Source organism: Vanellus vanellus (genome assembly GCF_965231255.1).
Source record: "Vanellus vanellus genome assembly, chromosome: 23".
NCBI lineage: Eukaryota > Metazoa > Chordata > Aves > Charadriiformes > Charadriidae > Vanellus > Vanellus vanellus.
The window spans coordinates 1,589,579-1,604,356 of record NC_138928.1 but is presented as its reverse complement, the minus strand read 5'-3'; the positions used below and the strand labels follow the sequence as shown (position 1 = coordinate 1,604,356).

The 14,778-nt window shown below is 59.1% G+C and overlaps 1 protein-coding gene across 1 annotated transcript; it reads right to left on the bottom strand.

The window, feature by feature from the left end:
- Positions 1–450: 450 nt before the first annotated feature.
- Positions 451–13,918, bottom strand: DENND2D (DENN domain containing 2D). Its single transcript, XM_082494497.1, has 12 exons — positions 13,802–13,918; positions 9,951–10,135; positions 9,292–9,404; positions 9,108–9,177; positions 7,896–7,973; positions 7,660–7,800; positions 5,021–5,169; positions 4,739–4,916; positions 4,067–4,108; positions 3,582–3,672; positions 2,885–3,124; positions 451–1,387 (listed from the first exon to the last, which is right to left on the bottom strand). The coding sequence occupies exons 1-12, from the start codon at positions 13,854–13,856 to the stop codon at positions 1,326–1,328; spliced, it is 1,404 nt and encodes a 467-aa protein (XP_082350623.1). The 5' UTR covers positions 13,857–13,918; the 3' UTR covers positions 451–1,325.
- Positions 13,919–14,778: the final 860 nt, after the last annotated feature.

The window sequence follows — 14,778 nt, the reverse complement described above, 5'->3', positions numbered from 1 at the left end:
AGGGTGGGTTGAAGGAGGATGGAGCCAGGCTCTTCTCAATGGGTCCCAGTGACAGGACGAGGGGCAATGGGCACAAGTTGGAACATAGGAAGTTCCGTTCAAATACACGGAAGAACTTCTTTACGGTTCGGGTGACAGAGCACTGGCACAGGCTGCCCAGGGAGGGGGTGGAGTGCCCTTCTCTGGAGGTTTTCAAGACCCGCCTGGATGCAGTCCTGAGCGATGTGCTCCGGGCAGTCCTGCTTTGGCAGGGGAGTGGGGCTGGATGATCTCTAGAGGTCCCTTCCAACTCTGATAATTCTGTGATTCTGTGAGTGCATCAGGGAAAGGGGGAAGAACCTTCATTTAGCTTTAAATCCGCTGCAGGCGTCGCGTTTCAGGGACGGCGCTTCGATGAACTGCGCGGTTTTAAAAGAAGCGGGCATCAAAACCAGCAACCAGGAGGATGTCGACATGTTTTACTACTGCATTTAAGAAACTGTTCCTCCCGCCCCAAAGCTGTTGATCAGCCGTTTCCCTCTGCTACAAACCACGGCCCTGTGGCCTTCACAGTTTGCTTCCCGCACGAATAAATAACCTGTTGGAAAAGAAGATTTTTGTTTCTTTAAAGAGCTAAACTGGGCTCTAAGCGGCACCAGCGAAGCAGACGGCTGCTAGAGAGGAAACCGCTAAAATCCACCGCAACTGTTCCTGCCGGTATTTAACAACAAGCGTATCTTGATAGAAAATAAAAGAGAAACGGTTGTTAATAATAGAAACCTCAGAAACTTATTCGCTAGGATGTTACTTAATTGCAAAACCCAGGTTTGTTTTAATTAGAAATAACGCTATTTCCTACTCGTCCCCTCTTTTTTCTTTTTCTTTTTTTTTTTGTTTTTGGTTTGTTTGGGTTTGTTTTTTTTTTTTTGTTTTTTTTTTCCAACTCTACAAGCTTTGTTGTCCGGCAGCCAGCTCCCTGCCTTCCCTCCCTCGCTGCGGGAGGTCCTGACGGAGCCCAGAGACTGCGCAGCGCCGGGCGCCGTGAGTCACCGTTTGTCCCTCTTGCTTAGCAAGGTCGGAAAAGAAATCCCAGCCTGCTTGCCAGCCCTGTGCAAAATAAAAAGAGTTTTCCAGTGCAGTGATGCCCCGAGGAGAAGAAAAAAAAAAAAAAAAAAAAAGCGTAGAAACCGGCGTTCGGTGCTGCCCACGCGTGTCGTGAGTCACGGATGGGTTGGAACCAGCGGAGAGATGCAGCGGAGCGCAGCGTGCTCTGCCCTCGGACGGGGGCACGCCGTGGGGCTGCTGCTGGCGGGGACCTGCTCGTCCCCGTGTTCCCCGGCTGGACTTCAGGAGTCCCTTCGGTGCTTCTTCTGTTCGTGGTAATCTGTTATTTTCTGCTGGAAATAGGCTGCGGGTGAGAAAAAAGGTGGTTAGTGAAATGCAAGCGTTCGGGCCGGGCAGGATCCAGGGCTGCCAGAGCGCGCTGGGCTGCGGACCGCAGCACCCGCCTGAAATCGGGGCTGTTGCGATTCCACCCATCCCTCTCACCCACCCAAAATGGGCTTTATTAGAGAATCATAGAATCACAGAATGGTTTGGGTTGGAAGGGAGCTTAAAGACCATCCAGTGCCACCCCCTGCCCCGGGCAGGGCCACCCCCCCCCAGCCCAGGTTGCTCCCAGCCCCGTCCAACCCGGCCTTGACCACCTCCAGGGATGGGGCAGCCACAGCTTCTCGGGGCACCCTGCGCCAGGGGCTCACCGCCCTCACGGGGAACAATTTCTTCCTAATATCTAACCTAAATCTCCCCTCTTCCAGTTTAAAACCATTCCCCCTCGTCCTGTGGCACCCGTCCTCAGCTCTCCTGGAGCCCCTTTAGGCACTGGAAGGGGCTCTGAGGTCTCCCCGGAGCCTTCTCTTCTCCAGGCTGACCCCCCCACCTCTCCCAGCCCGTCCTCCCAGAGAGGGGCTCCAGCCCTCCCAGTATCTCCGGGGCCTCCTCTGGCCCCGCTTCAACAGCTCCGGGGCCTTCTGCTGTGGGGACCCCCCGAGCTGGAGGCAGCACTGCGGGGGGGGTCTCCCCAGAGCAGAGGGGCAGAATCCCCTCCCTGTTATTATGTTGGGTTAGCCTAAATTTTTAATCCATGCATTCACTCCTCTGGTTTTTGTGTTTCCTCTCCAACCAGCAAGGAGGAAAGAAAGCGGGAGACCCTGAGGATGCCAAAACAGGCCAATAATAGCCAAAAAAGGTGACGTAGACCGGGAATAAACCGAGAAAAAAGCTGGGATTGTGCCATCCCTCTCTCCCAACCCCAGGCGGACCCAGGTCCATGTCTGACCTATAAAGTCTGACCTAAAAAGGGCAGAGGAACGGCAACCGCGGTGCCCTCAACCTCCATCGCTCCTCTTCGTCCTCGTCGCGGGCTGGGAGGAGGCTCAGCTCTACCCAGTGCCCTGCAAATCCCTTGGAAGGGGAAAGGACCAACCCAGTCGCCACGGGTCCGCGCCGGAGCCGGTGGCAAAGATGAGTCAGGGCTCGCAGGCAGCGCAGGCAGCAGCCAGCTCCCAGCTGCTGCCTGCGGCCAAGCCAAATATTTGCGCCGCTACTGGCATGTTTGCCTAAACACTGAGCTCTCGGTAAGCCTGCCCCGTCCCCAGTCAAGCAAAAAGATCTAAAATGAGCCCAGGGATTATTTTTTTATTATTATTATTATTATTTATTGTTTGACAGGGACAGAGAAATGCAGCTGTTGAGAGCAACCGGGTGCTGCTCACTGCCCTGAGCATCCTCAGCCTCGAGCTGCGTCCCCCTCCGGGTACGGGGCATCTCTTTCCCTCAACCAAATAGCCCAGGACGTTGCAGAGATCACCCGACTGGAGAGAGAAGGGGAAATGGGGCCATTTACCTTCTTGTGGGATCCTGCTTTTTTCTGCTTCCTCAATAAATAGGGAAAACATGTTCGTCTTCACAAACTTCTTCACAAACTTGCGGTTGGTCTTGGAGGCGATGGCTTTGCAGAAGGCTCTCTCCTGGAAGGTGCCCGAGCCGTTTTTGCTCCATTTGATGTGTGAGGAGTAGTGGCCAACCATTCGGACGAAGAACTGCACGAAGGCTTCGGAGACGAGCGCGTTCACCTGCTCGGATGCTGGAAGAGGACAACGGAGCACAAGAGGTGGGGACCTCTGAGCATAGAAAAGACGCCCCGATTTTAACCTGGTGGGTTCTCAGTCTCCGTTTGCATCCCCAGAAATTATTTACTTGAAACCTCCCCCTGCCAGTAAAGGAAGATCAGACTAATTTTGCTGAGGGAGCACCGGCTGCGTTTCTTTTCCCATCTTTGCAGGCCAAATATTGGCAAAACATAATTTTTTTTTATTTTATTATTTTTTTTTTTTTCAGCAGAATTAATTATTCCTGCTCTCGCGTTTCGCAGGACGGGGGAAAGGCCAAGGGATTTCTCTCCTGCGGCTGCATTTTATTGCAAATTGGGGCAGAAACATCCCAGGCCGGATCTCTTTAGGAAAACCGTTTCGCTGAGGACTCTGGCCATCTGCGGAAGGCAGCTTGCATCCGTTTTACCGTATATAAAGAGACGTCCTTACTGCGTACGTTGTTGTTGTTGTTGTGCCTGTTCAGAGACGTCAGCATCTCGTTCTGCAGCTTGACGGGCAAGATCTCCTCCTCATCGCCCACCTGGAAGGCAACGGGGATGTGAAGCACCCAGCTCCTGTGGGAACCCGGCTCAGATGGCCCCCGGGCAGCGGTTAGTGCCGCCCATCAGTGGAGCTTTCGGCGGAGCTTATTGTTTAATTATCACTGCAGGGTGCTGCAGCGATGCTGGGAGGGGGATGCCCAACGCTCGGACACTGCTGCTCCAGCTCACAACAAGACAGATGCAGTGGACGGAGACCTCCCTTCACGGGACGTCCCCACCCGGATGGGTGACGCCGAGATGTCTCCGACCACAAAATACGAAAGCTGCCAAGTAGCTGCACCGAGGGGGAAAGGGACCCTTCCCGCGGCTACCCAGGGGCCAGGCGAGCCCCCCCTTCCAGCCCCCACCCCAGCGCTGCACAGAAGGACCTACCTCCCGGATGATCTTCCCTTCGCAGAGGTCAACTATCAGAGCCTGAAAGAGAGCAGAGAGCAACCAGGTTTAGCCCTACCGAGGCATCCAGGCTTCCTCCCACCCGTTTTGGGATCAGCCCGCTGGGTCTGCAGCCCACGAGGGTGGCAGGAATCACGGAATCACGGAGTTTTCAGAGTTGGAAGGGACCTCTAGAGATCATCCAGCCCCACTCCCCTGCTAAAGCAGGATTGCCCGGAGCACATTACTCAGGACTGCATCCAGGCGGGTCTTGAAAACCTCCAGAGAAGGGCACTCCACCACCTCCCTGGGCAGCCAGGAGAGGGATCGATCCCCCTTGTGCTGGAGGGACCTGGGCAGGGGGACCAGGGCATCCCCCCCAAGGGACCATGTTTGCCCCAGGCTCGGCGGCTCTCCCCATGCAGATCTCCACTTCTGCAAGGTTGGGATGATGCCGACAGCCGGCCTGGCCGAGAGCAGCTCCCCGAGGGGGACATGGAGATGTTGCCCCAGGTGCCAACAGGAGAGGACAAGCAAGAAGCCCCAATCTCCAGCATCCCTGGATGGGAAAAGGGAACAACCACAGCCTTCACCCCTGGATTGACCCAAACCCAGGGTCACAGGCTAATTGATGGCTCTGTCTGGATGTTTCCCCTCACCCGGATGAAATACCTCCTCCATCGGCTGCTCCAGGACCCGCTCCAGGTGCCGCATCTGGATGCCGACCATGAAGGGCGTGGGGCAGCAGACGGTGTCGAGCAGGCACTCGGGGACCACGGGGATGTAGGTGTGAGCCCAGGTGAAGGGGTAGAGGAGAGCAGCCACCGCGTGGATGCACTGCGACAGGACGCTGCGGGACAAGGAGCCGTCGTGGTGGCATTGCAGGAGGAAAGGGTTGGGGTGGGTTTTGCTGTTGTTGTTTTTCTATTTTAAAATAAACAGACCGGGACCCACCTCAGCTCCTCCGCCAGGAAAATGAGCCGTCGCTCCAACACGGCGGAGGCGAAGATGAGCAGGATGCGGTGGGGGCTGAGCCGCTGGAGCAGAGCCTGAAACTCCACGTGCTCCAGGTGGGCGTCCACGGGCCGCGTGAGCGCGATGAGCTGCGGAGCGAGAGCCACCCGAACCCCGACTTAGGAGATGGGACACTCCCCCTGCACCTCCCTGACCCCCCACCCCGAGAAGGTGATTTGGGAGCAATTAACGACCCAGAGTTTGCAGCATCTGTAAGGGACAAACCTCATCTTGTCCTGCCTGGAGATTCGGGCTGTGCTGCGCTGAGGATGCGGGGGAAGCCAGCGGCGATGGGCGCTGTGGGGTTTATTTATTGGGGCACTGGATTTTTAACGAAAATGCCTCTTTTCTCCAGCACTCACAAGGGGGACGTGCCCCCGCCTCGGTGGCTGACAGATCATCATCATCATCATCATCATCATCATCATCATCATCATCATCATCATCATCATCATCATCATCATCATCATCATCAGAGAACGTTACCCAGGAAAGGGTGGAGGAATGAGGGCATGACTTTTGCTATAAAAACCACAAAAACTTCCTCAAAAGCCTCTCCGGGAGAGCCAGCTCGCCTCATGCTAGCTAGGATGGCCCAAAAGTGAATTCTCTGATGAATATTTGCAGGTGCAGGATACTTATCTGTTCTCCTGGCTTTGCCCCAGACAAGAGTCGCCCAAACCTGGTCGATACCTCTGCCCTGCTGCAGGCAGCCCCGAGACGGTGACCACTGAAGGGTTAAGAGTCCTGCCCCTCTCCCCAGCTTTATAAGGGGGGGAAATCCCCCTCCTCCAATCTGCCAGGCCACCAGCACCACCACCTCTTCCAGCTGAAGCAGCATCTTCCCAACCAGCAGCCCGGGGCTTGGCTGGGCTCCGGCAGCCCCTTCCCAGCACGAATCCTTCACGATCCCCAGCTCCCGTCTCATGCAATACCCGGGATTTATTTTTCACCCCTTTCCTCGTTTTCTCACTCATCTCCTAAACTCACTCCAACCCCTGCCCGGAGCCCCAAAGCGCGGCTCTTTCGAAGAACGTCCTTGCCCCGTCACCCCCGGCCGCGCTCTCCCTGCAGCCTGGCCTGCGGCCAGAGCATTGAGCAACCTGCGCAGCCCTTGCACAAGCCTTCCCGGATGAAGAAATTGCTTGCAATTTGATAGCCAGCTGCTAAATTGCACTAGAGAGGAGGGATCTCGCTCTCAGAACCACCCTGGCCAGACCCATCCCCGGGATCACACCATCCCAGACTGGTGAGGGCTGGAAGGGATCTCTGGAGCTCCCCCAGTGCCACCCCCCGCCAGAGCAGGGGCACCTCCAGCAGTGGCACAGGACACCTCCAGGCGGGTTTGGAATGGCTCCAGAGGGAGAGACTCCCCCCTCTCTGGGCAGCTGTGCCAGTGCTCTGCCGCCCGCACAGGAGAGAAGTCCCTCCTCAGGTTGAGATGGAACTTCTTACGGTCATGTTTGTGCCCGTTCCCTCCTGTCCTGTCACTGGGCACCACTGAACACAGACCGTTCCCACCCCCGGCACCCGCCCTCGAAGGACTGATAAGCGTTGATAAGATCCCCCCTCAGTCTTCTCTTCTCCAGACTGAACAGCCCCACGTCCCTCAGCCTTTCCTCATCACAGAGACGCTCCAGTCCCCTCATCATCTCCGTAGCCCTTTGCTGGACCCTCTCCAGCAGTTCCCTGTCCTTCCTGACCCGGGGAGCCCCGAACTGGACACAGTACTCCAGATGTGGCCTCCCCGGGGCAGAGCAGAGGGGGAGGATGACCTCCCTCCACCTGCTGGCCACGTTCTTCTTGATGTTCAGCACTGAGGTTATTTTCCTCGCTGCCAGGGCAGGTCCTCCCTTTTCCCACCTCAACTTTGCCACAAGAGAAAGAAAAAACCCAAAAACAAAGGCTCTGCCTGTGCCAGCCCGGGCAGCGCGTGGGCGGGATGAGCCCCCGCAGGCACCATGCCCGGACCAGCTCTCCTTTCCACGGGGAAAGGCCGGGCTTGCCGCACGCCTGCGCCGTGCCGGCCGTGCGCTCGTGATGCTAAAGCGGGGCGGGCGTTGAGACGACTGAGTGCCGAGCGTGGCGGTGCGGAGGGGAAGCTGCCGCCCGCGACACCCCGCAATGGCTCCAGCACCACCGCGCGCCCCGACAGCCCCCTGTGCCCCACTCGGAGGCGCGAACGCCGGCTGACGAGTGGGGTGCGGCCAGTACGGCCCCCGGCACGACGCCCCGCTCTGACGTAACGGCTGTGCAAGCACCGACGCGTTAAGAAACGGCATCCGGGGAGGTTTTGTGCTGGAAGCTCCAGCTCGAGGCTGATGGAGCTCCAAAGACGCTGCGTTGCAAAGATGGGGCAGCACTACCTGTGGATGGGCCCCATCCTCATCCTCACTGCTTGCTGCTCTCCTCCTGGACCCATTCCCCCAGGAGGCCCCCGGCAGCCCGACCCACCACCCACTGCTCCGGTGAGCACCCATAGGTGCTGCAGGTGTGGAGGATGCTCATGGAGACAGCCTGAGCTCCCCATGTTGGAGCAGTCCAGAGGGTGACACTGAGACCCCGAGACCCCCACCAACCTCTGTGCCCGACTCGGGGATGAAGCTTTTAATGGTGACGGTTTTCCCTGGAGCTGGGAAGGACGATTCCCGAAGACCTTGCATGAAGGGGTAAATCACCGCCATGGAGATCTGGCGCCTCTTCTCCACCTCATCCAGGATCTGGGGGAGAAAAAAAGTGAGCTGTGAAACCCCGGCAGGCAACAGGCTGGCTGCTGGGGCCACCACCGCGCCAGACGGAGACACCACATCCCTACCTTGGAGAAGAGCCCGAAGCAGCCCAGGCAGCTGATGATGCAGAAGACCTCGGGGAGGCGGACACCACGGCCAGATGGCTGGAAGAGGATGGGAAAAGGGTTTGAGCATCTCCAAACCCCACTGCACCAGCTCCATGCTCTCCCTAGAGATCTCCCCTGACCCCACTCACCCCTCCCAGAAGATGCCCAATCACCCTCTGGGGGATTTTCAGAACTGGGGCTCAGGCCAAGGACGCAGTTGGTGCTGTAAAAGCCGGGGGTGCCCGGAGAAGGCAATTCAGATGCCAAAGCTATTAATCATTTTTGTGCTAAGCCCTCTGACCTGTTCCCAAACTTTCCTCCACCCCACATACACGTCCTTCAAGACCTCCTGCCCCACCATCCTCGGGGCTAATCCTGCCTCCTACATAAACAGGGACCAGCGGGATGAGTACCCAGGCTGTTTTTCCCTTTCCAGCTGGATTATCCCGGGTCCTTTTGCTCTCTGCACTTTCAGCCCTCCAGACATGTGGTTCAAACAGCCAAAGCTCAGCGCTGGGTGCAGAAGTGGGCGGGTTCCCCAGGGAAGAGCAGGGTGGTGGGATCCAGCAAGTCACCGAGCCATGGTGTCCCTATTCATGTCCCTATTTAAGCAGGCTGTGTGTAAATCAGCAGCCAAGGAAGACCTCCATCGCACCTCGCAGGCCCCAAACTGGCCAAATCCATGAGCTGAGAAAGTCAGCCACTGATCAGAAGCCATTTTTGGGGATGGGGCTGAGGGCACCTGGCTCCTTGACACTTGGATGGGCGCACGCGCATCCCCATCCTGATCCTGAGTTGGATTTGCAGCCATCCTGAGCACTGCGGCCAAGGGGAGGGAGCCAGGGAAGCTGTGGGAGATCAGTGCGGACAGTGATCACCAGTATGGGGAATGGCACCTCCCAACCGTCGCATCTCCTGGTTGCATTTCAGGCCAGCCCTGGGCTCCAGCAAAGACTGCTCTCCTCCACCCAGCACCCAACAGATGCCCCAGCAGAAGAAAGCTCCAATGAAATCCCTTTGGGCACCCCCTTGCTGCTTGTCATCACCTTTGCCAAGGCAAGTGGCTTTCTAAGGCATGTCCCCAAGAGTTGTACTTTGAGCGTGGCACAAGGCATCACGTCCCACCACAGGGATGGGGTGGCATAGCCACCACTGACCCAGCGATGGGCGTATGGGCGGTGGGATGCTCACCAGCAGCCGCCTGCAGTAGCCGATCTTCCTGCTGCCGTCCACGTTGGTCAGGACAAAAGAAAAGGTTTCACTGCAAGGAGAGACAACACGTGGGGATGGGACGGCTCTTCCAGCCCACAGCCCTCAGGGGTACGGTAGCACGGGGTGGGAAACCACGGCCGAGACCCCACAGTGGGGCAGGTACCTGGTGAACTCAGTGACGGGGGCCCAGTTGTTGCCGTCGGGGAAGCAGAAGAGGGGGATGGCTTTCAAGAGACGTTCCTCCTCCTCCTTCTGGCCCTTCAGCAAGTTCTCACACTGGAACAAAGTGATGCCAAGAGTCAGGGTGATGGCGGGTGCCCATAACCCCAGGGGATGGGGTGGGGTGGGGTGGGACGTGTCCCAAAGCAACCCCCGGCTCAGACCAAAGCAGAGGGTGCCTGCACATCCCTGGACAAGCATCTCCCCAAAATCCAATTTTTGACTCTTTTACCCCATGGATAGTGGGGCAAAGCAGAGGCACCCAGGGGTCCCACTGCAAACAGGGGGTCTCCTCCTGTGCCACCCCCCACCCCACCCCCCGGTGTGATTTCGCTGCCATGGGATGGGATGTGTCCTCTTTTTGGGACAGGAGACCAGAGAGCACCCCAGGATTTTCCTCTGGGGTTTGTGACCCAGGCCTTGGACCGTAAGGAGCAACAGACGGTCCCAGCAACCTCAACCCCATGGGTTTGGGTCTGCGACTCCAGGGCATGAGGTATTTTTCTGTTCTCCTCCCCCGGCTCTACTGATGGGGAAGGAGCAACATCCCCTTTTCCTCTAAATTTGGAAAACTCATCTACCCAGAAACACTGGACTAAATACCTTTGGGAACTGATAGGTTATCTTGGGTTCATAACGTCCATCTGACATCTTCTTCAGCGACACCACCACCAGGTACTCGAAGAAAAACTGTCCAGCAGAATAGAGGATGGAGCTCCGCTCTCCTGGTTTTCCCTGTGGCACCCGCGAGGGGTTATTTTCCTTCTTTCCTTCCTCCTCTTTTCCTTCTGTAGCCAAAAAAAAAAAAACCCAGCCCAAAAAACAAAGCAGAGTGAAATGAAAGGCCAGGAGGTGTCCTGATGGCAGGAGAGGGGATGCAGAGCTACGCATGAACCGACCAAAGCGGCTTGAGGGAACCTGGACCTGGTGCACAGAGTGTTTTGGATGCCGACAGTGAGCAGCTGGGGACATGACGGCACAGGACACGGAAAGGAACGAGAAATAGTTTTTATGAATCGTTTGGAGAAAAGCAAAGTGCCATCAGACACCCCCAGCCCTCCTTCGCCCCATCCCAGGGAGGGCAGAGGGACGCCCAGAGCGAAGCCGGCACGTGGGACGGCGGAGAGCAGACGGTCTCTGCAGAAAGCATCTGTGGGAAGGTGTGGGAATGTTTTTACAGCAGTTAATTTTATTCCCTTAGGGGAAAAAAAACCCAGCAAACAAACAGCACAGATCTTGTTCGAGCACCTCCAAAGGCTCCAACAAGATGAATCCCAACCTCTCCCTGCCAGATGTCCTCAGTCCTGGGAACTGCTGATTGCAAATGAGATACTCGAGGGTTTTCCCTAAACCATAGGTCCCAAAGCAAAGCAATTCCCTGAGATTACATCCCATTTCTTGTTCGGCCGGTTGGGGAGGACAGCTGGGGAGCGTCAGCTGTCACAACCCGAAAAATAAGAAATAAGAGTGAAAAAAAGAGCCCAAGCTGACATCTCCAAGGGCCCTGGGATGATCATGGTGGGGCAGCAAGATCCGAGGACTGGGAAGAAGAGGCGTTAAATGCTGACGGGAGGCTGCAGCCAGTCCATGCCACAGCTCGTCCCTCTCCCAGCAGCCGCTTGTGACTCTCTAAATCCCCGGTTCCTGGCACTGAAACTGTCCCGGGCTTGGTCTCGGCTCTGATTATGGCATGGAGCTGGAACAGAAATACTTGAGCTGCTCCTAGGAATACCATGCAGGAAAATAAACGTGTGGCTGGATGAAATAACCGGCTCTTGCAGTTTTTCCCTGCATCCCAGAGTTTGGCCCTCAGCTCTTCTGGTTGTGCCACAGCTCGGCAGGGCAAGGCATGGCCATGGCCGTCTGCTCCCATCGTCCTTCTCGCCCGTGCATGACATCCTCCTCCGAAAGCAGTGCTGGTGGACACCCCATGCCCCGTATCACACTGGCTCCATAGCCGCCTCCTTTAGTCTGGAAACACCTTTCCAGCCTTTGCTCCAGGTCATTGGGAGCCAACGGGAGCAGAAAGCTCATCTGAGGAGGTGACACTCACAGTCCCATCCCGGGATGTCTCTTCCCAGAAATGTCTTTCCCAGCTCGGGGCGGGGTGTGTGTGTGAAGCCTCCCCCGCGTGCACCCCGAGGCTGCTCCACCTCCGCATGCAAAGTCCTTCCTCTTGGCAAGGTGAAATTCATCCCGAAGAAGTCCCTCCGCAGCAGGGGGAAGCCCAGGAGCATCTTGGGGATGAGACTCGGCTGCAGACAGCGCTGGTATGTCCTCGGAGGGGATCACCCAGGTGACAGCCCAGCAAGGCGCTCAGGAACAGGGAAAAAAGGTCAACAAGATGCGTTTTGCTTCTCCCGCTCCTCCTTGGGATGCTCCAGCAATGGTCTCAGCGCTCCAATCTCACCTATGGGGCCGGGGCAGGAGGTTGGTGCTGGGGGGACCCCGGGGAACCGTGCTGTGCAGCGGGGAGGGCTGCTGGCATCCCCCATCCTCGCTGGACACCGGCGTCGGTTGTTTTCCCATCGCAGATTGCCAGGGTAAGGTGAAAACCCGGTTAAATCCTGCCTATCCAGTCCCATCCCGCATTTCGGAGAACACAAGACGCGCTCTCAAGCAAGGGCTGGATTTGCATCACGTCCACGGCGTTCTCAAACAGCGGAGTAAAACCCGCCGTACCGGTGTGGGGGGGAGGGAGGGGGGGAGGTTGGCCATGCCAAGCTGTGGGTCTGCCTCTTGCAGACGGACCCACGCACCTGCCCAAAACGCGCCCCGAGCCCTGCCGAAAGCACGGTGTCACCCGGCAGCGCTCCCCTGCGCCGGGTCTGGTTGCAAAGCCCGCACCGACAGAGCCTAAATCCCTCCGGGACCGTAACACTCCATCCCTGGGCTGGAAAGACGAATTCTGGGGATGTACGGGGCCATTCACCGTCAGGCAGAGTTGGACGGGTTTAATGTAGCGTCAGAGGTCTCAGCACTCCCCCAAAACAGCAGGATTCGCAGTCCCAGGGACACGAGCCACTGTCACAAAAGCTTTGGCCAACGACTCCCCCCGAGCCCAAGCGGGGAAGACTTGGGGACCACCCCCACCTCCCCACCCCCCCCCAGCAGTGGGAGCATCCCCTGCAAGGAGGGGGCTGAGCCAGGCGGCCGGGGGGGGGCTCACCCCACTCCTGGATGGAAAGCGGCTGCCGCTGCTGTGGATTTTCACCCCATCCTCCGGCGGGCGCGGAGAGGGCAAAGGCTGCCACGGTGCACCCGGGGCCCACACGGAAATGGCACCGGAGCCACCAGCGTTAAAAGAAAAACAGTTTTTGCTGCACAAACAGCTTCCTCGACCAGAACGGGGTTTTCTTATCAGCTGAGTGCTGCGCTCAGACCCACGTTGTGATGTGGCACGACTTGTTTCTTTCCTCCTGTAAAACTCCTGAGCTGCGGCGCGCCGAAAGCTCCCGGCACGACTGTTTGCGGGGGAGCTCTGCTTCTCACACGGCGCAGTCACCCACCTGCCCCAGCAGAGAGGAACCGGCTTTTGCTTTATCAAAGCTTTTCTGCTGAGCTCGGAAAAACATATATCGCACCCGGAGCAAAAGCCAGCCAGCACAAAACAGACGTGTGTGTGTGGGGGGGGAATTTACAGTGAGCCCCCCCCCAAATCCACAGGTTGCTCTGACTTGCTCTGCTGTGGCTTGAGATATGGCAGGTCAGAAAACCCCGATGATCCATCCTGTATCTCGGAAAAGCTCAAGAATCCCGAAGGACCAATTTCTGCACCGTCCTCCAAAGGCTCCGCAACACTGACTTGCCTCGGGGCCACCGTGCCCGCCATCGCGGGCTGGACCTGGCACGTCCCGGCTGGTGCAAGGGCTCGTGTGGCCGCTTTGCCCGCGATGCCACGCTTCGGCGTGCCCTGCGCCGCTGCACTCGGTGGGATAATGGCTTTTGGGGATGCGGTAATAGGAAGCCTGGGGGGCTGCCCCTGGGATGTGGGAACCTCCTTCCCCCCTGGGGATGGGGGGTTTGGGACTCATTTGGGACAGGGGATGGGGTGCAGCTGCCGGGACGCCGTAAGCCCCTGAGGATGGAGGTAAAGCCCCGGGAGACGCGGTAAGCCCCGGGGGAAGGTGGCCCGAGCTGCGCTCCGCAGGGTGAGCGCCTACGGGCAGGGCTGGAGGGGACCGAGCCGGTGCCGGTGCCGGTGCCGGTGCCGGTGCCGGCGCCGCTCCCCGTCCCGTCGGTCCCACCCGGCGTGGCCGCGCTGCGCTGCCCCGGGAAAGTCCCCTCTCTGCCGGCAGCCGTCGGTTCCCGCAGCAGCGGCGCCGGAGCTGGCACCGGCACCGGTCCCGACACCGACACCGGTCCCGACACCGACACCGGTCCCGACACTGACACCGGCACCGGCACTCCCCGGCGCGGGGCTGCGCTCCCCGCTGTCCCCTCCCGACGCTCACCTCTGCGGCCGGAGCGCCGCAGGCTCCGTCGGAAGAAGTTGCCGATGGAAGCCATGGTGGCCCCGGGCGCGGAGCGGCCCCGGTGCGGTCCCGGTGCGGCCCCGGTGCGGCGCGGCGCGGCACGGCCCGGCGGGGAGCTCTCGGCTTCCGCCCGCCGCGCTTTCGCTTTCCCGGGGGAGGAGGGACGGGACGGGGCGGAGAGGAGAGGAGAGGAGGAGCGGGGCGGCGGACGGACAGTACCTGGCACCGGCCGGGCACGGGGACACCCCCACGGGGGCACTTGGGCGCGGGGGGTCCCGGAGCGCCGGGTACGGGGAACCGGGAGAACCGGGCACGGGAGTCCCGGGAGTGCGGGGAAGGGAGGAACTGGGAGCACCTGGTTGCAGAAGAACCGGGAGCAGCGGGCACGGGGATAGCGGGAGCGCCGGGCACCGAGAGCATCCGGGCACGGTAGTCCCGGGGGCACCGGGAATGGGGGAGCCGGGAGCATCCCTGGGTACCGGGAGGAGCTGGGCACGGGGGAGCAGGGAGAACCGGGCATGGGAGTACCGGGAGCACCGGGTATGGGGGAGCCAGGAGCAGCAGGTACGGGGGTGCCAGGAGGGAGCTGGGCACGGGGGTACCGGTAGCACCAGGCACGGGGGGAGCTGAGCACCGCCGCACACGGTGCTGAGCATCCCGGTGGGGAGCTGGGCACAGCCCGGGTAGGGGCACAGGGCATGACTTAGGCGTAGGGTGGGAAACGGGGCAGGGACCCCGGGGGCAGGGGGTGGCTTTGTCCTACACCTCAGGGGACAAAAGGCCCTGCCCCAAACCTCCAGCACCCCCACTCCAGCCCGGCTCTGTCCCCCTGACTCCTCCAAGCCCTTTTCCACCCGGGAGCCCGCTGGTGCCAAGGACGGTGCCCAGCGCCGCCGCTGCGGGACCGGGGGTGACACCGAACCGTCCCCTCCATGTTCAGTGACCTGGACCTCCAG